The 24,511-nt window shown below is 50.1% G+C and overlaps 1 protein-coding gene across 1 annotated transcript in view; it reads right to left on the bottom strand.

The window, feature by feature from the left end:
- Positions 1–3,340: 3,340 nt before the first annotated feature.
- The window catches only part of LOC139235114 (inositol polyphosphate-5-phosphatase A-like), a 93,793-nt gene continuing 72,622 nt past the window's right edge, over positions 3,341–24,511 (bottom strand). The window contains exons 9-16 of the mRNA XM_070866295.1: positions 23,918–24,002; positions 22,442–22,537; positions 19,540–19,614; positions 19,352–19,425; positions 17,993–18,104; positions 15,177–15,230; positions 10,877–10,919; positions 3,341–7,745 (exon numbers count right to left, since the gene is read on the bottom strand). Coding sequence (XP_070722396.1) covers positions 7,726–7,745; positions 10,877–10,919; positions 15,177–15,230; positions 17,993–18,104; positions 19,352–19,425; positions 19,540–19,614; positions 22,442–22,537; positions 23,918–24,002 — 559 coding nt within the window. The 3' untranslated portion in view covers positions 3,341–7,725. The remainder of the gene's footprint in view (positions 7,746–10,876; positions 10,920–15,176; positions 15,231–17,992; positions 18,105–19,351; positions 19,426–19,539; positions 19,615–22,441; positions 22,538–23,917; positions 24,003–24,511) is intronic.

Here is a 24,511-nt window from a genome sequence, read left to right as displayed (position 1 = left end):
AGGGGTCACAGTCTCAGGATAATGGGAAGGCCATTTAAGACAGAGATGAGGAGGAATTTCTTCACTCAGAGGGTGGTGAACCTTTGGAATTCTCTGCCCCAGTGGGCTGTGGATGCTGAGTCTCTGAGTATATTCAAGGCTGAGATCGATAGATTGTCCGCGAGCACCATCGGAGCAGGCCGGGGAATGGAAGGAGCAGCACGTGCTGGAGCAGGAGAGCAACAGCAGTGAAAAGGGACATCGCCAAGATCCAGGTCGGTAATTGGAGCGTGGGCAGGTACAGCAGGAGCGGCGAGAGATTGTAGAGGGATGTGATCGGGGTCCAGGGGAGGTGTGAGTTCAGGGCTCAGAAGAGCCGAGGGCCCAGGGGCAGCACGGGCCCAGCCCACACTGCGATATGTGTGCGCACTAGGTCCGTGCAGCAGAGCAGGTCTCCAGTCGTCTTGGTTAATGCTTGCCACTGGATAAAGGCCTAGCTCTGTCAAGCTCATGTGGTGGCTGGTGTGCAACGGCCACCACACATTAAATAAATCCACACACGGGGATCTTCCACCCTTCAAGATGTAGTTTGGAACCTGGAAAACTAGGTCCTTCATTGAAAGACCTGTGAACTTTTTGGCGTGGAAGCAAGTCATCCTCGACTCGAGGGACTGGCTATGATGATGAGGAGATACATTGTGGGGATCTAGGGGAATCAAGGGATATGGAGATCGGGCGGGAAAGTGGAGTTGAGGTCGATGATAAAGTAAATGTTGGTCTCCTTGAGGATGAGACTGGAGAGTTAATAATGGAGAACAGGGAAATGGCAGAGACGTTGAATAAATATTTTGTATCGGTCTTCATGGTAGAAAACACTAAAAACTCCCAATAGTGGATAATCAGGGGGCTATAGGGAGGGAGGAACTTAATACAATCACTATCACTAAAGAAGTAGTACTCGGTAAAATAATGGGACTAAAGGCTGACAAGTCCCCTGGACCTGATGGCTTGCATCCTAGGGTCTTAAAAGAAGTGGCTGCAGAGATAGTGGAGGCATTGGTTGTAATCTACCAAAATTCCCTGGATTCTGGGGCAGTCCCAGTGGATTGGAAAACCGCAAATGTAATGCCCCTATTTAAAAAAGGAGGCAGACAGAAAGCAGGAAACGATAGACCAATTAACCTAACATTCTACCCCCCCAGTGCCACTTGGCCACAAATGTCCATCCTGCAACACGGTTAGTGATGTCTCTGTTTCTCCTGCTCTCTGGAAAGATGGCTCCACTCTGCGACTCCTCTCCATGACTCCGTTGTGGTTGGGAAATCCACCCTCAGGCTGGCAAAACCACATCCCATTCCACCCTGGAATAACCATGAGGGGTAAAACACGCTTCCCAATCTGGTTCCTGCTCTTAGTCCCAGTTGATGTGAAGGTTGAAGTTGAATAGCTGGCGGCTGTCAGGGTGGAACTTTGTCACTGACTGTCCACACCGGCTTCAAACCCAGCTTCATCTGACAGCTGTGCTGCCTGTTCCAGAGTGCGGTTCCCATCTGGGCCTCAGGTCCCTCACACCAGTGAAGCGTCCTGCATCCAGAGGAAAATATTGACTCTTATGTTTGTTTTACGCATTTACCTTCCTTGTATTTCTCCCCTCTTCTCCTGACGGTGAGTGTTGTCACAGTGCAGCTCCACCGCTTACCGCTACCTTCAACTTGCTGTGGCTCAGTGGGTGGCACTCTCTCGCCACTGAGTCAGAAGGTCGCGGGTTCAAGTCCCACTCCAGACACCTGAGCACACAAATCTAGGCTGACGCTCCCAGTGCTGTGCTGAGGGAGTGCCGCACCGTCGGAGGGGCCGTCTTTCAGATGAGACGTCAAACATGTTTGACAAATTTGCTGGAGTTTTTTGAGGATGTAACGAGCAGGGTGTGTAAGGGGGAACCAGCGGATATAGTGTATTTGGATTTCCAGAAGGCATTCGATAAGGTGCCAGATAAAAGGTTACTGCAGAAGATAAAATTTCACAGGGTTGGGGGTAATATATTAGCATGGATAGAGGATTGGCTAACTAACAGAAAACAAAGAGTCGGGATAAATGGGTCATTTTCCGGTTGGCAAACAGTAACTGCGGGGTGGAGCAGGGATCAGTGCTGGGTCCTCAACTATTTACAATCTATATTAAAGACTTGGATGAAGGGACCGAGTGTAATGTAGCCAAGTTTGCTGATGATACAAAGATGGATGGGAAAGCAAATTGTGAGGAGGACACAAAAAATGTTCAGTGATATAGACAGGCTAAAATTTGGCAGATGGAGTATAACGTGGGAAAATGTGAGGTTATCCACTTTGGCAGAAAAAAATAGAAAAGCAAATTCTAATTTAAATGAAGAAAAATTGAAAAGTGTTGCAGTACAGAGGGACCTGGGGGTTCTTGTGCATGAAACACAAAAAGTTAGTATGCAGGTTCAGCAAGTAATCAGGAAGGCAAATGGAATGTTGGCCTTTATTGCAAGGGGGATAGAGTATAAAAGCAGAGAAGTCCTGCTACAACTGTACAGGGTATTGGTGAGGCCACATCTGGAGTACTGCGTGCAGTTTTGGCCTCCATATTTAAGGAAGGATATACATGCATTGGAGGCTGTTCAGAGAAGGTTCACTAGGTTGATTCCGGAGATGAAGGGGTTGACTTATGAAGATAGGTTGAGTAGGTTGGGCCTCTATTCATTGGAGTTCAGAAGAATGAGAGGTGATCTTATCAAAACATACAAGATAATGAGGGGGCTCAACGAGGTGGATATTTCCATTCACAGCGGAAACTAAAACTAGGGGACATAGTCTCAGAATAAGGGGCCGCCCGTTTAAAACTGAGATGAGGAGGAATTTCTTCTCTCAGAGGGTTGTAAATCCCTTCATCCAAGTCATTAATATAGATTGTAAATAGTTGAGGACCCAGCACTGATCCCTGCGCCACCCCGCAGTTACTGTTTGCCAACCGGAAAATGACTCATTTATCCCGACTCTCTGTTTTCTGTTACTTAGCCAATCCTCTATCCATGCTAATATCAGAGAGTCATTGAATATATTTAAGGCGGAGATAGACAGATTTTTGAGCGATAAAGGAGTAAAGGGTTATGGGGAGCGGGCAGGGAAGTGGAGCTGAGTCCATGATCAGATCAGCCACGTTCTTATTGAATAGTGGAGCAGGCTCGAGGGGCCAAATGGCCGACTCCTGCTCCTATTTCTTATGTGTCCAATGTTGTTATCTCTGCTGAAGTGACAGGAAGTTGTTGTGCCTCTGCTGGCTTCCAGTGACAGACTGACCGATGGACACAAAACCCACTTTGGAAATCGAGTGCATCATGTCAGAATTTATTTCAGCTCTTTACAAAGTCAAGTCAGGTACAGCGGACACACAAGCAGTCTATATACATCAGGCACTATCATTACAGGTATTACATGAAACATACAAAATGGTACAAAACTCTTAACTCCAATCAGACTGTGATCTCTCCCCCTCCTCCCTCCACAATCGCCTGAAAATGCCGACACTTGCTGGGCTATCGTTTCACAGGCATCAGCAACACGATTGCTGTGACTCAGTGTGTAGCTCCCTCGCCTCTGAGTCAGAAGGTCGTGAGTTCAAGTCTCACTCCAGGGAGGAGCACATGAATCTAGGCTGACACTCCAATGCAGTGCTGGGGGAGTGCCGCACTGTCGGAGGTGCCGTCTTTTGGATGAGACGTTGAACCGAGGCCCCGTCTGCCCTCTCAGGTGGAGGTAAAAGATCCCATGGCACTATTTTGAAGAAGAGCAGGGGAGTTATCCCCAGTATCCTAGGGCCAATATTTATCCCTCAATCAACATAACTAAAATAGATTATCTGGTCATTATCACATTGCTGTGTGTGGGAGCTTGCTGTGCACAAGTTGGCTACCGCGTTTCCCACATTACAACAGTGACTATATTTCAAAAGCACATCATTGGCTGTAAAACGCTTTGAGACGTCCGGTGGTTGTGATAGGTGCTATATAAATGCAAGTCTTACATTCTTTCAATTGTCTCCCACACAAGTGGACCATGTTCATACATATGGTGTTGGCTAACACGCCCATAATTGAACACACACACATATACACTGTCGACCCGGAGTCATAGCCAGCAATCTGGAACAGAAATCCTTGCTGATTATTCCTCTTCCAAGACCACAGGCACACGCTACATCTAAACTCAGATCTGTTAATCATAGAAGTTTACAGCATGAAAGGAGGCCATCTTCGCCCATTGTGTTCGCGCTGGCCAACAACAGGCTATCAGTTTCCTACCCAGCAAAGACTTGGGTCCAAGTGTTAAAATGCCCCCAAAGCGGGCAGCACACTCTGGGAGTTCTGGGAGGTGCTGATCTTAATGGCTGGGTCTCAATCAATAAATTGTTCCCAGAGTCCCACCGAACCTGGCCAGAGCCACTACCTGTGGGAAGCCGCAACCCACTGGGATGGTCCCTGGCAGTTAGTGAAGGTGGGGGGCATCGAGCCTGGCGAGGCTGAAGGACCCCTCGTAGGGACTGGGGGGGGGGGGGGGGCGGAGGGGGGAGTACTCCTGCTCCTCTTGGCCCACAAGGAGTTCTCTCGCATCATTTTGGTTTTTTTATACACTCGCCGCGGGTCTCTTCTGTCCAGTCGGCTCAGCTGCTGGGGTCCGCGCAGTGAGGGACTCCCCCGCACAGCGTTAAGATCGTGTCACCAATGACGTCAGCGGGCCGGAGCTCCCTACTGCCCCCAGCCTGCCTGTCGCGGGAGCCTCGGGCAAACTCAAAGTCAGCGAAGGTGAAATGGCAGCGGGCGGGGACAGAGCGACCCCAGGCCGTTTGTGGACTCGGGCTTACTCTCGCTGGGCGAGGGGGGGGGTTAAACTTAACCCCCTCTCCCCTGCACCATTCTCGCTGGGCGAAGGGGGGGTTAAACTTAACCCCCTCTCCGCTGCACCATTCTCGCTGGGCGAAGGTGGGGTTAGGACAGAGGCTCCGGGATCAAGGCTGGGGCTTCCAAGATCGCAGATGCATTGAGCCACAAAGCCATCAGAAGTTCTGTTGGATCCTAACTTTCAGTATAATAGGAAGATATTACTCGATGAAACGCGAGTGGTTATGCCACTTTGGATTCTGATATTTTGCAGACTGGATATCCTCAGCTCATCCCATGAAACTACTTAATGTTGTAATGTGTTGTTTCTCATCAACTGTCCTTTCAGGTCTTGAAGGCCCATCAGTGAGTGTGTGTGATAACCAAACATAAACCTGGGCAAAGGCATCAGAATTGGGCTTTCCCCATGAATACCATTAAAGGCCCATTGCAGAGAGTATCTAGGAACACCGGAACATTCAGCTCCTCGAGCCCGTTCCGGCGTTCAATGAGATCATGGCCGATCGGCTTCTCAACTCCATTTACCCGCCTTGATTCTGTATCCATTAATGGGCCGAGAATTCCGGCCTGGCCGGGTGCGTACGGCGTGTGCACTGACCCGGCGAGACCTCGCTAAAGCCGGCTTTCTGGGCGCGACGCGCATGCGCCAAAAAACCGGCTTTTCCGACCTGTCATTATCATCAATGAGAATACTGCACAGTGATTGGTGGTGAAGGCCCACGTGACTCCAGCTTGTACGTACGGACGTACGGGGATGTCCTCTCCCCGTGCGCTGCGCCTGGAATTAAATCCTCCGACTGCAATCGAAGGCGCTTCCGGGACCACCAAGTACTTTCATAAAATAATTTTGGGTCAGAGGCATTCGTCTGAAGGAAGACCCCAACTGGAATTTTCCCGCCCAATAACTTTGCCCAACAAAAATCCATCAATGTCAGGTTTTGACATTTTCAATTGACCCTCAGCCTCAACAGATTTTCACTCCCCTTTGTGTGAAGAAGTGTTTCCAGACATCAATCCTGAGTGGTCTGGCTCTAATTTTAAAGTTATGCCCTGTTGTTCTAGACTCCCTCACCAGAGGAAATAGTTTGTCCCTATCAAAACCTTTAATCATCTTAAACATCTCAATTAGATCACCCCTTAATCTTCAAGGGAACACAAGCCCAGAGAACAGAGAGTCGGGATAAATGGTTCATTCTCTGGTTGGAAACCAGTAACTAGTGGGGTGCCACAGGGATCAGTGTTGGGACCCCAGCTATTTACAATCTATATTAACGACTTGGAAGAAGGGACTGAGTGTAACGTAGCCAAGTTTGTTGATGATACAAAGATGGGAGGAAAAGCAATGTGTGAGGAGGACACAAAAAAATCTGCAAAAGGACATAGACAGGCTAAGTGAGTGGGCAGATGGAGTATAATGTTGGAAAGTGTGAGGTCATGAACTTTGGCAGAAAAAAAAATCAAAGAGCAAGTTATTATTTAAATGGAGAAAGATTGCAAAGTGCCGCAGTACAGCGGGACCTGGGGGTACTTGTGCATGAAACACAAAAGGATAGTATGCAGGTACAGCAAGTGATCAGGAAGGCCAATGGTATCTTGGCCTTTATTGCAAAGGGGATGGAGTATAAAAGCAGGGAAGTCTTGCTACAGCTAGTTATACAAGGTATTGGTGAGGCCACACCTGGAGTACTGCGTGCAGTTTTGGTTTCCATATTTACGAAAGGATATACTTGCTTTGGAGGCAGTTCAGAGAAGGTTCACTAGGTTGATTCCGGGGATGAGGGGGTTGACTTATGAGGAAAGGTTGAGTAGGTTGGGCCTCTACTCATTGGAATTCAGAAGAATGAGAGGTGATCTTATCGAAACGTATAAGATTATGAGGGGGCTTGACAAGGTGGATGCTGGGACATTGAATAAATTTAAGACAGAAATAGACAGTTTCTTAAACGATAAGGGGATAAGGGGTTATGGGGAGCGGGCGGGGAAATGGAGCCGAGTCCATGATCAGATCAGCCATGATCTTATTGAATGGCAGAGCAGGCTCGAGGGGCCGAATGGCCTACTCCTGCTCCTGCTCCTATTTCTTATGGTCTTATGGATGGGGAGTCTAGGACTCGGGGGGGGGGGGGGGGGGGCGGGCAAAATCTAAAAGTTAAAGCAAGACCTTTCAGGAGTGAAATTAGGAAAACATTTTACACACAAAGGGTGATAGAAATTTGGAACTCTCTTCCGCAAACAGCAATTAATGCTAGATCAATTGTTAATTTTAAAGCTGCAATTGTAGTTTTGTGTTAACCAAAGTTATTAAGGAATTTTGGCCAAAGGCGGGTATATGAAGTTAGGTCGCTGATCAGCCGTGATCCTATTAAATGGTGGAACAGGCTCGAGGGGCCGAATGGCCTCCTCCTGTTCCGGTGTTCCTCCCAGCAGTCAATCATCACTGACTGAAAACTGAATCTAAATAAATAAAGCTTATGTACACAGCGCGCTCCTTACATTGAAGTTCATCTGCTCCAAACTGTGCTCTGTACACAGACGGAAATGTTAAGAAAGGATTCAGGTTGGACACACAGTTCTTTGGATGATACCCAGCAGGAACGCTGCTGGCTGTTGGAAAACCCCCAGATAATCCTGCTGATGGACCAGTAATCCCATGGTCTGCAGCAGGGATCGGGGAAGGGCTTGGTGAAGAACTGGGCCAATTCTGCAGCCGTTGGTTTTCAAACTGGGAGATTGAGTTGCGACAGAGCGAACACGGAAGCTAGCTCGCTTTACCAGCCCAGGATCACTGCGGCTTCCAGTGGCGATGGGACCACGTGGCCTTTCCTCAGTTAGGGGTCCCCCTTGTCACCTGAAATGAGAAGATTGCACAATTGTAAAATGTCACGGGCCTATCCCATGAAGGGCGATTTAACAGCTCTTCAACATCATTGAGGATTTCGATAGAGTAAGCAGAAACAGCTTGCAGTGACAGAGGGTCAGTAACCCGAGGACACAGTTTTAGGATAATTAGTAAAAGAATTAGAGCCGAAATGAAGATAATTATGATGATCTGGAATGCACGATAGTGGCCGTCGACAGACAGGCTGGGAGAAGGCCAATGGTCTGCCGAGACGAGACGGTTATGTACGAGCAGTGTGATAAATGTGGGCGATACAGCTATCCCAATACAAACTGGGCACTCTGAGAGGGACGCTCAGCAACTGATTCAGAACTAGACGCCACCAAGCCCAACTGCAATTTAATCCAATTTGTCGGGCAACAGAGTCACCGTCACCATCATAGGCAGTCCCTCGAAACGAGGATGACTTGCTTCCACGCCGAAAAGGGATGAGTTCACGGGTGTTTCAATGAAGGACCTAATATTCCAGGTACCGAACTACATCTTGAAGGGTGGAAGATGCCTGTGCCGTGGGATTTTTTAAACTTGTGGTGGCCGTTGCACACCAGCCACCACACGGGCTTGACAGAGCGAGGTCTTGGACCAGTGGCAAGGGTTAACCAGGACGACTGGAGACCTGCTCTGCTGCACGGGCCTAGTGTGCTCACATATCGCAGTGTGGGCTGGGCCCGTGCTGCCCCTGGGCCCGCGCCTCTTCTGGGCACCGAACTCTCGCCTCTCCTGAGCCGTACCGTACTTGGCTGCTAAGTCTCGGTCTCGGTCAGGCAACCTCATGGCCATTTGCCCAGCCAATGCAGTGGGTCAAATCAAGCTAACAAGCACTAGAGGCAGGCCAGAGCAGGACCTCTCAGAAATCACTCAGTGCAAAAGAGCCAGCTCGAGTGTAAAAGGAGAAAATCGCACCCAACAAATCTTCTCAACTTCTTTACAGAGAAGGCACTCGATGGAACGTCCCAAGTTTTAGGTTCGGTGCTTCGGAAAGTTTTTGACAATGTGGCACATGAAAGACTTTGAGGTAAACTAAATCCGACAGGAATTCAGGCTAGAGTTAGACAGGAAATGGAAAGTAATTGTGCGAGGGGCGGTGTCAGACCAGGTCTACACTCGAAAAGCACTTCATTGGCTGGAAAGCGCTTTGAGACATAAGAACATAAGAATTAGGAACAGGAGTAGGCCATCTAGCCCCTCGAGCCTGCTCCGCCATTCAACAAGATCATGGCTGATCTGGTCGTGGACTCAGCTCCACTTACCCGCCCGTTCCCCGTAACCCTTAATTCCCTTATTGGTTAAAAATCTATCTATCTGTGATTTGAATACATTCAATGAGCTAGCCTCAACTGCTTCCTTGGGCAGAGAATTCCACAGATTCACAACCCTCTGGGAGAAGAAATTCCTTCTCAACTCGGTTTTAAATTGGCTCCCCCGTATTTTGAGGCTGTGCCCCCTAGTTCTAGTCTCCCCGACCAGTGGAAACAACCTCTCTGCCTCTATCTTGTCTATCCCTTTCATTATTTTAAATGTTTCTATAAGATCACCCCTCATTCTTCTGAACTCCAACGAGTAAAGACCCAGTCTACTCAATCTATCATCATAAGGTAACCCCCTCATCTCCGGAATCAGCCTAGTGAATCGTCTCTGTACCCCCTCCAAAGCTAGTATATCCTTCCTTAAGTAAGGTGACCAAAACTGCACGCAGTACTCTAGGTGTGGCCTCACCAATACCCTGTACAGTTGCAGCAGGACCTCCCTGCTTTTGTACTCCATCCCTCTCGCAATGAAGGCCAATATTCCATTCACCTTCCTGATTACCTGCTGCACCTGCTAACTAACTTTTTGGGATTCATGCACAAGGACCCCAGGTCCCTCTGCACCGCAGCATGTTGTAATTTCTCCCCATTCAAATAATATTCCCTTTCACTGTTTTTTTTCCCCAAGGTGGATGACCTCACATTTTCTGACATTGTATTCCATCTGCCAAACCTTAGCCCATTCGCTTAACCTATCTAAATCTCTTTGTCCTCTCTGTGTGCTCTACACAACCCGCTTTCCCACTAATCTTTGTGTCATCTGCAAATTTTGTTACACTGCACTCTGTCCCCTCTTCCAGGTCATCTATGTATATTGTAAACAGTTGTGGTCCCAGCACCGATCCCTGTGGCACACCACTAACCACCGATTTCCAACCCGAAAAGGACCCATTTATCCCGACTCTCTGCTTTGTTAGCCAGCCAATTCTCTATCCATGCTAATACATTTCCTCTGACTCCACGTACCTTTATCTTCTGCAGTAACCTTTTGTGTGGCACCTTATCGAATGCCTTTTGGAAATCTAAATACACCACATCCATCGGTACACCTCTATCCACCATGCTCGTTATATCCTCAAAGAATTCCAGTAAATTTGTTAAACATGATTTCCCCTTCATGAATCCATGTTGCCTCTGTTTGATTGCACTATTCCTATCTAGATGTCCCGCTATTTCTTCCTTAATGATAGCTTCAAGCATTTTCCCCACTACAGATGTTAAACTAACCGGCCTATAGTTACCTGCCTTTTGTCTGCCCCCTTTTTTAAACAGAGGCGTTACATTAGCTTTAAACAGAGGCGAGACATCCGGTGGTCGTGAAAGGCGCTATATAAATGCAAGTCTTTTTTTTATTACGAGAGCTGCTCCACAGGGAGTTGCCTGGAACCTTGTTATTCCTAAACTACATTAACAACCTGGACTGACAAAATGGCTGACAAATCTAACCTCGGGTGAGAGAGGATGCAGCGATGGATTTACAGAAGGACTTGGACAATAAGTACGATTGGAGAATGCAATATAAATCAGAACACAGCACTGAAACATGTACACTATCGCATACTCACTGGGAAAAGGTGCATCGGAAGAATACAATGAACGTGATTAAACAGAGGAGAACTTTGAAAGGAAAGTGCAGATGATAATAGACTCATCACTTTTATTGCCTGGACAGGGTGCTGAATCAATTAAAAAAATAAATCGAACGCAGAAACAGACAAACGGAAGAGTAGAGCACGATCCGAGAGAGGTTAAGCTGAGGCACCATGCACCTACCGTTTCTCTTCAAGCTTGTGATCTGGAAGCCCAGGAACACAGGCTGGATTCGGTGGAGGGAGGGAAATAGGGAAAAACACTTTAGAAAATACACTACAGTATCAGTCTATTAACAGTTATCAGCATCAACCAGTGGCTCAGTGGGCAGCACCCTCGCCTCTTGAGTCAGAAGGTTGTGGATTCAAGTCCCCACCTCCAGAGACCAGAGCACAAAAATCCAGGCCGACACTCCAGTGCAGTGCTGAGGGAGTGCTGCACTGTCGGAGGTGCCTTTCTCCCCGGTGACCTGGCCAATATTCATCCCTTAACCAACATCGCTCCAGCAGATTATCTGGTCATTATCTCATCACTGTTTGTGGGAGCTTGCTGCGCGCAAATTGGTTGCCGCCTTTCTGAAACTAGCGGCAGTGACTACACTTCGAAAAGTACTTCATTGGCTGCAAAGCGCTTTGGCACGTCCTGAAAGGCATTACAGAGATGCCAGTCTTTCTTTCAGGGTGTGCTCCACGGTAATTACGGTGATGGAATGAATGAGAAGCTTTGCACCCATCTGGGGGAGGCAGCAATTTTCCAAGGATTTTGCCCAGGGCTCCCACTTGTCTGTGCTTTATTTTTGATGGTTCTGACTCATGCCAACACACTAAAATGACGGGCAGGAAAAGATCAGCTGGCCCCACACCACGCTCGGCCTCCTGCACCCTCACTCAAGTGATCATTGTACACGTGTGTGCCTAGATACTGAACTTGGCCTATTTGATTGTGGGAGGCATCACAACTAAAGTTCCCTCCAAGCTGTGCGGTCCCGCGCAGCCAGGGACCGGCTTTCCCAGTGTAACATTTCGCGCATGCGCGGAACCTTGAGCGGGCTGCGCAGCCCGCTAAACGGACCGCGTACCCAAATATAAAATTAGGGGGAACATTGACCACCAGCCTTAGTTCTCCTCCCCCAGGCAACACTTCCTGGGGCCTCAGGTCAGTCTGATCGCAACTAATTTCACTGAAGGCCTTTACAACATCGGGGGAAGAGATCTTGGCCCATGAATCAGGACTTTATTAAGTCCAGGGGTAAAGGTCGGCATTATAACTCACTGCAACACCCCTACAATGTCAATATTTGACTGTCTCATAAAGCCCCACCTCCTGATATTTCCACAGACACAATCAGGTTACTCAGCACTTTCAAGAAATACGCTTGCACTACGAGTGTGTAAGGAAGTTCCCCGCGGTGGTGAAATGTATAGTCGCACCACAACTTCAATTCCCGGACTGTGCCGAGCAAGCCGAGCCCAGCTGGAATGGACTCTATAACTCGTCTCAGTGAAGCTGGGTCAGGAGCGGAGACAGAGCCAGGAGTCAAGTCTGATCCCTGGGATGAGAGGACTGTCCTATGAGGAAAGATTGTGCAGAATGGGCCTATGCTCTCTGGAGTTTAGAAGAATGAGAAGTGATCTCATTGAAACATATAAAATTCTAAGCGGGATTGACAGGGTAGATGCAGGGAGGATGTTTCCCCCCCGGGCTGGGGAGTCTAGAACCAGGGGTCACAGTCTCAGGATAAGGGGTCGGCCATTTAAGACCGAGATGAGGAGGAATTTCTTCACTCAGAGGGTGGTGAATCTTTGGAATTCTCTGCCCCAGAGGGCTGTGGAGGCTCAGTCTTTGAGTATATTCAAGGCTGAGATCAATAGATTTTTGAACTACAGGAATCGAGGGTTATGGAGATCAGGAAAGTGGAGTTGAGGTCGAAGATCAGCCACGATCTTATTGAATGGCGGAGCAGGCTCGAGGGGCCGAACGGCCTACTCCTGCTCCTGCTCCTAATGTTCCCGACCCAGTCCTTCCCGCTGGAAGCGAAGGCAGAATCAGGGTCTGTTCCCATGGTCACAGAGCCCGCCGACACCATGTGTCAGGGCCCACATACGAGGAACAGGCAGGTGAGGAGTGGACCTCTTCCCATTGGCATTGTAGGATATGCCCCACAGAACATAAGAACATAAGAATTAGGAACAGGAGTAGGCCATCTAGCCCCTCGAGCCTGCTCCGCCATTCAACAAGATCATGGCTGATCTGGTCGTGGACTCAGCTCCACTTACCCGCCCGCTCCCCGTAACCCTTAATTTCCTTATTGGTTAAAAATCTATCTATCTGTGATTTGAATACATTCAATGAGCTAGCCTTAACTGCTTCCTTGGGCAGAGAATTCCACAGATTCACAACCCTCTGGGAGAAGAAATTCCTTCTCAACTCGGTTTTAAATTGGCTCCCCCGTATTTTGAGGCTGTGCCCCCTAGTTCTAGTCACCCCGACCAGTGGAAACAACATCTCTTCCTCTATCTTGTCTATCCCTTTCATTATTTTAAATGTTTCTATAAGATCACCCCTCATCCTTCTGAACTCCAATGAGTAAAGACCCAGTCTACTCAATCTATCATCATAAGGTAACCCCCTCATCTCCGGAATCAGCCTAGTGAATCGTCTCTGTACCCCCTCCAAAGCCAGTATATCCTTCCTTAAGTAAGGTGATCAAAACTGCACGCAGTACTCCAGGTGCGGCCTCACCAATACCCACAAGACCAATAGCAACTTGTATTTATATAGCGCCTTTCACGACCACCGGATGTTTCAAAGCGCTTTACAGCCAATGAAGTACTTTTGAAGTGTAGTCAGTCACTGAAGTAACAGAAAAAAAACGGCACTTCTGGCTGCAGCCCATTGCCAACGGCTGGGGGAGGCGGGCACAGGACCTCCACCCAGCCCCCATCACCACCCTTGGTGGCAGCACCAACACCAGTCACCACCAGCACTGAGCACCGAGGGCAGAGCAACTGGTGGAGAAATTGTTCCTCTGCCCACTGGTGGGAGAAATGGGGCCGTGGTCTGAGAGTGTGCCGGTGGTACATTGTGCTGGAGCAGACAGCTTTATTCCAATCTTTGCCGTATTCATTCATGGGATATGGGCGTCGCTGGCACGGCCGGCATTTATTGCTCCAATTGAAAAGGTGGTGGCGAGTCGTTCTTGAACCGCAGCTATCCGAGAGTTCTGAGCCACATCTGACCCAAGACAGCTCAGTGGGGCAGTGTAGAGGGAGCTTTACTCTGTATCTAACCCCCTGTACCTGCCCTGGGAGTGTTTGATGGGACAGTGTAGAGGGAGCTTTACTCGGTATCTAACCCCCTGTACCTGGCCCTGGGAGTGTTTGATGGGACAGTGTAGAGGGAGCTTTACTCTGTATCTAACCCCCTGTACCTGGCCCTGGGAGTGTTTGATGGGACAGTGTAGAGGGAGCTTTACTCTGTATCTAACCCCCTGTACCTGCCCTGGGAGTGTTTGATGGGACAGTGTAGAGGGAGCTTTACTCTGTATCTAACCCCCTGTACCTGCCCTGGGAGTGTTTGATGGGACAGTGTAGAGGGAGCTTTACTCTGTATCTCACCCCCTGTACCTGGCCCTGGGAGTGTTTGATGGGACAGTGTAGAGGGAGCTTTACTCTGTATCTAACCCCGTGCTGTACCTGCCCTGGGAGTGTTTGATGGGACAGTGTAGAGGGAGCTTTACTCTGTATCTAACCCCCTGTACCTGCCCTGGGAGTGCTTGATGGGACAGTGTAGAGGGAGCTTTACTCTGTATCTAACCCCCTGTACCTGCCCCGGGAGTGTTTGATGGGACAGTGTAGAGGGAGCTTTACTCTGTATCTAACCCCCTGTACCTGGCCCTGGGAGTGTTTGATGGGACAGTGTCGAGGGAGCTTTACTCTGTATCTAACCCCCTGTACCTGGCCCTGGGAGTGTTTGATGGGACAGTGTAGAGGGAGCTTTACTCTGTATCTAACACATGCTGTACCTGGCCCTGGGAGTGTTTGATAGGACAGTGTCGAGGGAGCTTTACTCTGTATCTAACCCCCTGTACCTGCCCTGGGAGTGCTTGATGGGACAGTGTAGAGGGAGCTTTATTCTGTATCTAACCCCCTGTACCTGCCCTGGGAGTGTTTGATGGGACAGTGTAGAGGGAGCTTTACTCTGTATCTAACTCCCTGTACCTGCCCTGGGAGTGTTTGATGGGACAGTATAGAGGGAGCTTTACTCTGTATCTAACCCCCTGTACCTGCCCTGGGAGTGTTTGATGGGACACTGTAGAGGGAGCTTAACTCTGTATCTAACCTGTGCTGTACCTGCCCTGGGAGTGTTTGATGCCGAAACGAAATGTGTGAAATAGGAAGTGTGCCACCCCCAGCACTAATGCCCCTTGCTGAGCTCAAAGATCTCTCGGTTTGATTACAAATGTAACATTTACAGCTTTTACCTTGTGGTCACCCATGCAGACTGCGGGTCCCATTAGGTCGTAGACATATTTCCCCTAAAAGACAAGATATAAATGTTCAAAATACAGTTTTACACTCCTTCCTTCCATTCCCTTGGATTTGGTCGCTCTGGGACCGTGAGCAGTTGGCAGGGCTCCGCGCTGGAATTCACTTCCGGATCAGAAAGGCATGATTATGGCCAAAGGAATGCCGGGGTCACCTACGCATCCCTAGTCAGTGGGTCGCTCACTGACTCACGCCCTACTGCCTCACCATGATCAGCTCAGGCCGCTTGCATTTGTTAAGGAAGAGAATGCAATGGAGGCAGTTCTATCCCAGCATTCACAATGCCAATGAAAGGGCTCTATTAAAACCACCCTGAAAGGGATGTTTTCCACCCATGGCCGTGAAAACCTCCCTCCATCTGGCAATTGGACTGAGCACATGAACTTTAAGACAGCCACGGTAAATATTTGGTTTCCCAATGTTCTCCTACAAACAATAGCGCTGCAGTTGAAAAAGGTTGGGTTGATATCCTGGGGGCCTGTTTTGTCTCAATTACCTCCCGAGATCAGGGGACACTTCAGAGTGTCTTACCCCAACTTTTACCTCTCATCCCCTCCCCGAAATCTTCTCATCCGTGAGACCCACCTCCTGCTGATCCACATCCCCTGGCCGCCCAGTTTCCCTTCAGGGCCCTCATGCCAGCCGACATTGACAATGGTTCCCTCTCTCTACCAGCCCCTTCTCTAAACTCCCTTTCCTCTCCTAATTCCTTGAACATGCTGTCACCTCCCAAGTCCACACCCTTCTTTCCCACAATTCCCTGTTTGAGTCCCTCCAATCAGGTTTCTGCCCCTGCCACAGCATTGAAATGACAATCAAAGTTACAAATGACCTCCTATCGTATTCTCCTCCTCCTCCTCCTCCTCTCTGCAACCTTTGACACAGTTGACCACACTTTACTCCTCCAACGCCTCTCCTCCAACGCCCAGCTCAGTGGGAGGGCCCTCCATTAGTCCCACTCTTACCCATTTGATTGTCATCTGTAGCAATGGCCTCTCTTCCCAACTGCACACATTTAGCCCGGAGCTCCCCACGATCCATCCATGTCTCTGCTCTTCCCACTCAACTACATGCTGCCCTTTGGCGACATCATCTGTAGACATGGGATGTCACGGAATGAATGGGATCCACATGTACGCCGAGGACAAGCAGCTCTTCACTGAGCAGTTACTCCTATGTCAACGCTCTCCTGACCGGCCTCCCATTATCCCCAGTCTGCAAACATCAGCTCATCAGCTCGTGTCCTGTCCTGCAGCAAGTCCTGCTCAACAATCACCCAGTCCTTCGCTGACCTACGTAGGCTGCTATTCTCCCAATGCTTCAGATTTAACATTCTCAAGTTTGTATTTAAGAGCCTCCATGGCCTTGCCCTTCCCCATCTCCATAACCCCCTCCAGCCCCTCCTTATCTCCATAACCCCCTCCAGCCCTTCCCCATCTGTAACCTACTCCAGCCCCTCCCCATCTCCTTAACCCCCTCCAGCCCCTCCCTTTCTCTGTAACCTCCTCCAGCCCCTCCCCATCTGTAACCCCCTCCTGCCCTTCCCTATCTTTGTAACCTCCTCCAAGAGGTGATCTTATCGAAACGTATAAGATTATGAGGGGGCTTGACAAGGTGGATGCAGAGAGGATGTTTCCACTGATGGGGGAGACTAGAACTAGAGGGCATAATCTTAGAGTAAGGGGCCGCCCATTTAAAACTGAGATGAGGAGGAATTTCTTCTCTCAGAGGGTTGTAAATCTGTGGAATTCGTTGCCTCAAAGAGCTGTGGAAGCTGGGATATTAAATAAATTTAAGACAGAGATAGACAGTTTTTTAATTGATAATGGAATAAGGGATTATGGGGAGCGGGCGGGGAAGTGGAGCCGAGTCCATGATCGGATCAGCCATGATCGTATTAAATGGCGGAGCAGGCTCGAGGGGCTGTATGGCCGACTCCTGCTCCTATTTCTTAAATTCTTATGTTATCCTTCCCTATTTCCGTAACCCCCTCCAGCCCCTCCCTATTTCTGTAACCCCCTCCAGCCCCTCCCTATCTCTGTAACCTCCTCCAGCCCCTCCCGATCTCTGTTACCTCCTACCTCCTCCAGCCCCTCCCTATCTCTGTAACCCCCTCCAGCCCTTCCCTATCTTTGTAACCTCCTCCAGCCCTTCCCTATCTCTGTAACCCCCTCCAGCCCTTCCCTATCTCTTTAACCTCCTCCAGCCCCTCCCTATCTCTGTAACCCCCTCAGCCCTTCCCGATCTCTATAACCTCCTCTAGCCCCTCCCTATCTCTGTAACCCCTTCCATCCCCTCCCTATCTCTGTAACCTCCTCCAGCTCCTCCCTATCTCTGTAACCCCCTCCAGTCCTCAAATCCCCCCAAATTCTCGGTTTGTCTCCCTCTTGTGCATCTCCCACTTGCTTCGCCCCACCATTGGCGGCCGTGCCTTCAGCTGCCTGGGAGCCACGCTTTGGAATTCCCTCCCTAAACCTCTCCACCTTCCTCTCCTCCTTTGAGACCCTACATAAACCCCCCCCTCTGTCACCCAGCTTTTGCTCACTCACTCCTCCCCATAGCTCCTTCGTTGCCTCTTGGCTCATTTTCTCCCCTTTCCACCGGTGAGGCATTCTTGGGACATTCTTTTTGTCGATGTTAAAGGTGCTATATAAATGCAAGTTGTTGAGCAGAAAGGATGGGGCATTTGAGCTGTCGGAGAAATATCAGTGCGAGCTGCCACTGACCATTGGTCTGCGGGAAGGGACGTTACCTTGACCACAACTTCCTTGGCGGATGGAGACATGAGGATTCGATCACACCAGGCTGGGCAGCGGGTATTTGCATATTGTGTTCCCTCAGTGTTGACTTCACTGTATGGGTAACTGGAAAGGCAAACACAACATTCTCGCCATTAGACCAATCAACCTCTCCCACAGCAGAGCCCCACAGAGAAAGTCGAGTGACCTCACTCTCCTGGTCTTCAGTCTGCCCCCTGGCTCACACTAGAGTCACGGACCCTGGTCTGGTCACCCAGCGCCACGGGATCCAGGAAAGTAAAAGGAAGAGACGTTCAGTCGCATGCATGGGGAGTGGATCCGATCCACTGGAATTCTCCACAACAGGAGTGGATCCAATGCAAGTCCATGCAGTGGGTGTGTTGGGAGTTCGTGCAACGAGAACAAAATAGAAACGCATTTCAAGTTGGGAATTCCTGTTTTAATGGAAGGAATAAGATGGGACTTGCTTCTTTGGAACATTGGACTGGGATCAGGTAGGTGAGTGTTTGTGACATTTACTTTTCCTCACTTAAGAGTCTTAGGGGAAGAAATTGGGGCTGTCTTCACCTCCCGTTAGCACCTCCCCGACTTTTCAGCCGGGCGCGGTGCCGCTAACGACTCCCGCTAAATTCCGCGGTGGCGCCCCGCTCTGCAGCGTCCCGTTTTCGCCCCGGAACAAAACTTGGCCCACGCCCCCTGAAGATGCGCCGGGCGATGACAGAGACAGCTTCAGGGGAGGTGAACCGGGGGGGGGGGGGGGGGGAGAAAGGCTCGCGGGGCGCTATTTAAAGGGGAGGTGTCGGTTTGAAAAGAATGTCGGCGTTTTCCCGAGCGCCCGGTTGGCTCGTTGAACGCGGGTTCCGTGCCGCGATCGGTCAGCCCGACGCTCCGCTTGAGTGCCAGGCTGAATGCCCGGCAGCCCGCTCCCTGGTGGTCCAGAATCAGCAGCTTGGCCCTTCCCTTTAATGAAGGGGGAAGGCTCCTTCTCCACGGCAGCGCTATGCCGCCCAGTGCGTAGTGCTGAGCCTCTCTCCCCATGCTTCCGCCCTCTTAGTACCCCACGGAGGAAGTGGATTGTGTTGTTTTGCGCTCCATTTCCTCTCAGGGGCGGTAATCCCAATATCGCGAGCAGGGTGGGACTTCCGCGCCCGACACGGGAACTCCCATCTCACGGCTGTTACCGCTCCCAAACGGGGCGCTAGGCAGTACCCCCCCCCTCCCCCCGCAATAGTTTAAATAGATGCAGGAAGGCGGCTTTCTAGAATTACTTTCTAGTTTACACGAATAACTTCCTTCTCCAATCTAGGAATCTGTTACTTTAACCCACGCTCCCTGTTTTAATCTTCACATACCTCGGTGGAAACTGAATGTCCAGTTCACAGATTTCATTGTTGAATGTGGCCAGCTCCTTGTCAAACTCTAACAGCTAAAAGAGAGAGAGGCAAATGGTCACAGTCCTACACTGTGCAAGGAGGGTTGGGCATGAGCAAATCACATGGAATGCAAAAGTAATCTCTCAAATGGATTTGAATTTACGAACAGCTTTTCCATTGTTTTCTCGGAAAACATCTTGATCAAAGTAGTCGAAGGTTTTTGATTCAATCCTCAGCAACACCTGCATGGTAAAGATAATGAAACATTTCTCACTTGACCAGACAGCTATCAGGGACCGCTGTATGTTATGGACCATTTCCCATACCCTGGAGCCTCTTATCAATGAGAAGGCATCGACGACAAGATCCAACACCACCTCCAGTGCGCCAGTGCAGCCTTCGGCCGCCTGAGGAAAAGAGTGTTTGAAGACCAGGCCCTCAAATCTGCCACCAAGCTCATGGTCTACAGCGCTGTAGTAATACCCACCTCCTGTATGGCTCAGAGACATGGACCATGTGCAGTAGACACCTCAAGTCGCTGGAGAAATACCACCAACGATGTCTCCACAGGATCCTGGGAGGACAGACGCACCAACATTAGCGTCCTCGACCAGGCCAACATCCCCAGCATCGAAGCACTGACCACACTCGATCAGCTCTGCTGGGCGGGCCACATTTTCCGCATGCCCGACACGAGGCTCCAAAAGCAAGCGCTCTACTCGGAACTCCTTCACGGCAAACAAGACAAAGGTGGGCAGAGGAAACGTTACAGGGACACCCTCAAAGCCTCCCTGATAAAGTGCAACATCCCCACCGACACCTGGGAGTCCCTGGCCAAAGACCATCCTAAGTGGAGGAAGTGCATCCGGGAGGGCGCTGAGCACCTCGAGTCTCGTCGCCGAGAGCATGCAGAAAGCAAGCGCAGACAGCGGAAGGAGCGTGCGGCAAACCAGTCCCACCCTCCCCTTCCCTCAACCACTGTCTGTCCCACCTGTGACAGAGACTGTAATTCCCGTATTGGACTGTTCAGTTACCTGAGAACTCACTTTTAGAGTGGAAGCAAGTCTTCCTCGATTCCGAGGGACTGCCCATGATGATGATGTATGTAATGACACAAATGTGTATTCAACATATATTAGCATGTTTAATTATCCTCTGTCCCACAGGATCGACTTACAGACACCAACTAAAGCCTTTGGATACCAGGCTTAGGAGTTACTGGATGAAAGAGAGAGCCAGATCCATCTGGTTCACCACCTACCATCCTGGTAGTCGCGTGAACCAAGGCCTCGCTCTGTCAAGCCCGTGTGGTGGTTGGTGTGCAACGGTCACCCCACGTTAAAAAAATCCACACACAGGCATCTTCCACCCTTCAGGATGTAGTTCAGGATCTGGAATATTAGGTCCTTCACCGAAACACCCGTGAGCTTTTTGACTTGGAAGCAAGTCCTCCTCGACTCGAGGGACTGCCGATGATCGAGTCGTGTGACACAGCGGTAAAGGAGTTCCTGACTAATCCCGACAATCAGTCTCTCTCGATGAGTCTACAACAGGCCCAGACACGAGGCGAGGAAAACCCCCCGTGGGGGGAGAGCTTTGGGAACCACGGGTCCAACGACACCTCTCTCCCCGCCACCCCCCCCGGAGCTCGCTGCACTGCCCACTCACGGGGCCGAAATTGCCCCTTTCGATCAGAGCCACGACTGCCCCAAACGGGCGGGCAATGGGTCGGTGAGGACTCACCGCCTAGTCGCCGCAGAATCACCGACAGTTCGGAAATTGCCCTCCATGTTTTCCCCAGCGGTGCTCGGCACCACTCCGCCGGTGTAGCCGCCCCGTCGGGCAGGCGCCGACCATCCGCCGACCGGCACTGACCCCCCCACCCCCCCCCCATCACCTTTCCGCCTCGCGTGGGAAATTGCCACCGCGGGAGTGGATCAGTTCCCCCCGACAGCTTTCCCGGGCGGTAAGCTCCTTGCGGCTGGGCGATCCATCCACCCTTAAAGGGGAGAGCGCTCTGCCGCGGCCAAAATTTTACTTTAATTGTCGGCTGACTCGGAGGTCGGTCCAACAATGGCGTCCACGGGTTTGGCGGGCCGGACACCCCCCTCTTGGATACTAGGCCGCTGGCCCGGCTGAAACCCTCCCTGGTGGGCCCAAGCTAAACTAAATGCAGAGTTCACAATGGCCCTCCCCTTTAACTGAAGGGGAGGGACATTGTAACGTGTTAGCGTGATGATGACACCAATCGACATCTGCCCGAACACCGCACGGTAAAAAAAATAACATTTTAAAGAGCTGAATTTTACTCTCGTCCCCATGGATTGTGGCGGAGAAAAATCTTTAAGATCAGCGAGGGCAAGTTCTGCCCCGTCAAGTCTCCAATTAGCTTCCACAAACAGCAATGTGATAAAGACCAGATAATCTGTTTTTGTTATGTTGATTGGCCCCAGGGCACCGGGGATAACTCCCCTGCTCTTCTTCGAAATACAGGTTGAGCATCTGAAATCCGGAGTTCCGAAATTCGGAATGTTCCGGAATCCAATCACCAGACCGATCCCTGGCGGGGTCGTCCGTAAACCGGAAAATGTTCCGAAATCCAGACTACCCCTCCTTGGCGGCCCAAGCTCACCCACCCCCATCTTGGCCCAGGCAAAGATGTTCCGAAATCCGGAAATACACGGAATCCGGAACGGCCTCCGTCCCGAGGTTTCCGGATTTGGGACGTCACACTATAGTGCCGACCTGGGAGAGCAGGTGGGGCCTCGGTTTAACATCTCATCCGAAAGACGGCCCTCCGACAGTGCAGCACTCCCTCAGCCCTGCACTGGGAGTGTCAGCCTGGATTTTTGTGCTCAGGTCTCTGGAGTGGGACTTGAACCCACAACCTCCTGACTCAGAGGCGAGGGTGCTGCCCACTGAGCCACGGCTGACCCTTTAGGGCATGGGTTCAAAATCCTGTCCACACAGTCCAAGCACCAATGACCCACATCTCCCACAGCAGAAAGTGGTTGCTTCGAGTACAGGCTCCCACCCGGACTGACGCGCAATAAATCTTTACGCTCATACCTTGTGGTCATTATCTCTCTCCTGAAAGACGACCTTCTTCACATCTTCAGCATCAGCGTTCGATATGGTCTGCACAGAAGCTGTGCTACAGAGGGTCTGCAAATATAGAGACACAGGAAACTGGTTTTATTGGACTCAAGTCACACAATTCATTAAAAAAAATAGCAATCAGTTATACTAAACCTGTATAAAACATTGGTTCGGCCTTAGCTGGAGTATTGTGTCCAACGCTGGGCACTGTATACAGGACGGATGTCAAGGCCTTGGAGAAGAGATTGACCAGAATAGTACCAGGGATGAGGGGCTTCGGTTATCAGGATAGACTGGAGAAGCTGGGCTTGTACTCCCTAGTGCAGAGAAGGTTAAGGGGAGATTTGATAGAGGCGTTCAAAATCATGAGGGGTTTTGATAGAGTAACTAGGGAGAGACTGTTCCCAGGGGCAGGAGGGTCGGTAACCAGGGGGGCACAGGTTTAAGGCGGTTGGCAAAAGAACCAGAGGGGGAGATGAGGAAACATTTTTTCTTTTACGCAGCGAGTTATTATGGTCAGGAACGCGCTGCCTTAAAGGGCGGTGGGAGCAGATTCAATGGTAACTTTCAAAAGGGGAATTGAATACATTCTGGAAGGGAAAACAGTTACAGAGCCCGGGGGAGGGGGGAAAGAGTGGGACTGATCGGATCGCTCTGCCAAAGAGCTGGCACAGGCAGGATGGGCCGAATGGCCTCCTCCTGTGCGGTATCATTCTTCGATTCTACGATCAGCAGTCGATCTTGAAGTTTCACCAGACTGATGCCCGGGATGGCAGGATTGACATATGAAGAAAGACTGGATCGACTCGGCTTATATTCACTGGAATGTAGAAGAATGAGAGGGGATCTCATCGAAACATATGCAATTCTGACGGGGTTAGACAGGTTAGATGCAGGAAGAATGTTCCCGATGTTGGGGAAGTCCAGAACCAGGGGTCACAGTCTAAGGATAAGGGGTAAGCCATTTAGGACCGAGATGAGGAGAAACTTCTTCACCCAGAGAGTGGTGAACCTGTGGAATTCTCTATCACAGAGAGTTGTTGAGGCCAATTCGTTAGATATATTCAAAAGGGAGTTAAATGTGGCCCTTACGGCTAAAGAAATCAAGGGGTATGGAGAGAAAGCAGGAAAGGGGTACTGAGGTGAATGATCAGCCAGGATCATATTGAATGGCGGTGCAGGCTCGAACGGCCGAATGGCCTACTCCTGCACCTATTTTTTTTCCTATGTTGACGGGATATCACAATGGCAATATTGGAATTCTTACAATGAACTTAAAAGGGGTAAGTGATGACGTGAATAGGAAGGATTGGGTTTACTGGGATTCTGTGCAGTGGGAGTGAGCAGAAATCGGTTTGGTCCACTGGAGTTCTGTGGAGTGGTTCCACTGTGCAGCATATTAATCGTACAGTCAGGCAAATCCATGCAGTAATTCGGGACAACTACCTCAACCACTCTCTTGGCGTCCAGGCGCACATTGAAGTCTCCAAAAATTAAGAACGGCATCTTCTCATAACGGGTGTCTGTAATCCTGTGAAAACCAGAAGTAGAAGATACACTTCAAGAAAGAAAGACTTGCACTTATATAGCGCCTTTCATGACCACTGGACGTTCCAAAGTACTCTACAGCCAATGAAGTACTTTTGGAGTGTAGTCACTGTTGTAATGTGGGAAACGCGGCAGCCAACTTGTGCACAGCAAGCTCCCACAAGCAGCAATATGATAATGACCAGATAATCTGCTTTTTTGTTATGTTGATTGAGGGATAAATATTGACCAGGACACCGGGGATAACTCCCCTGCTCTTCCTCGAAATAGTGCCACGGGATCCTTTATGTTCACCTGAGAGAGCAGACGGGGCCTCAGTTTAACGGCTCATCCGAAAGACGGCACCTCCGACAGTGCGGCACTCCCTCAGCACTGCACTGGGGTGTCAGCCTAGATTTATGTGCTCAAGTCCCTGGAGTGGGACTTCAACCTGAAACATTAGCAGTTTCTCTCTCCACAGATGCAGCCTGACCTGCCGAATGTTTCCAGCAT

This window comes from Pristiophorus japonicus, chromosome 22 (assembly GCF_044704955.1).
Source record: "Pristiophorus japonicus isolate sPriJap1 chromosome 22, sPriJap1.hap1, whole genome shotgun sequence".
NCBI lineage: Eukaryota > Metazoa > Chordata > Chondrichthyes > Pristiophoridae > Pristiophorus > Pristiophorus japonicus.
This window is presented reverse-complemented; position numbering and strand designations above follow the sequence as displayed.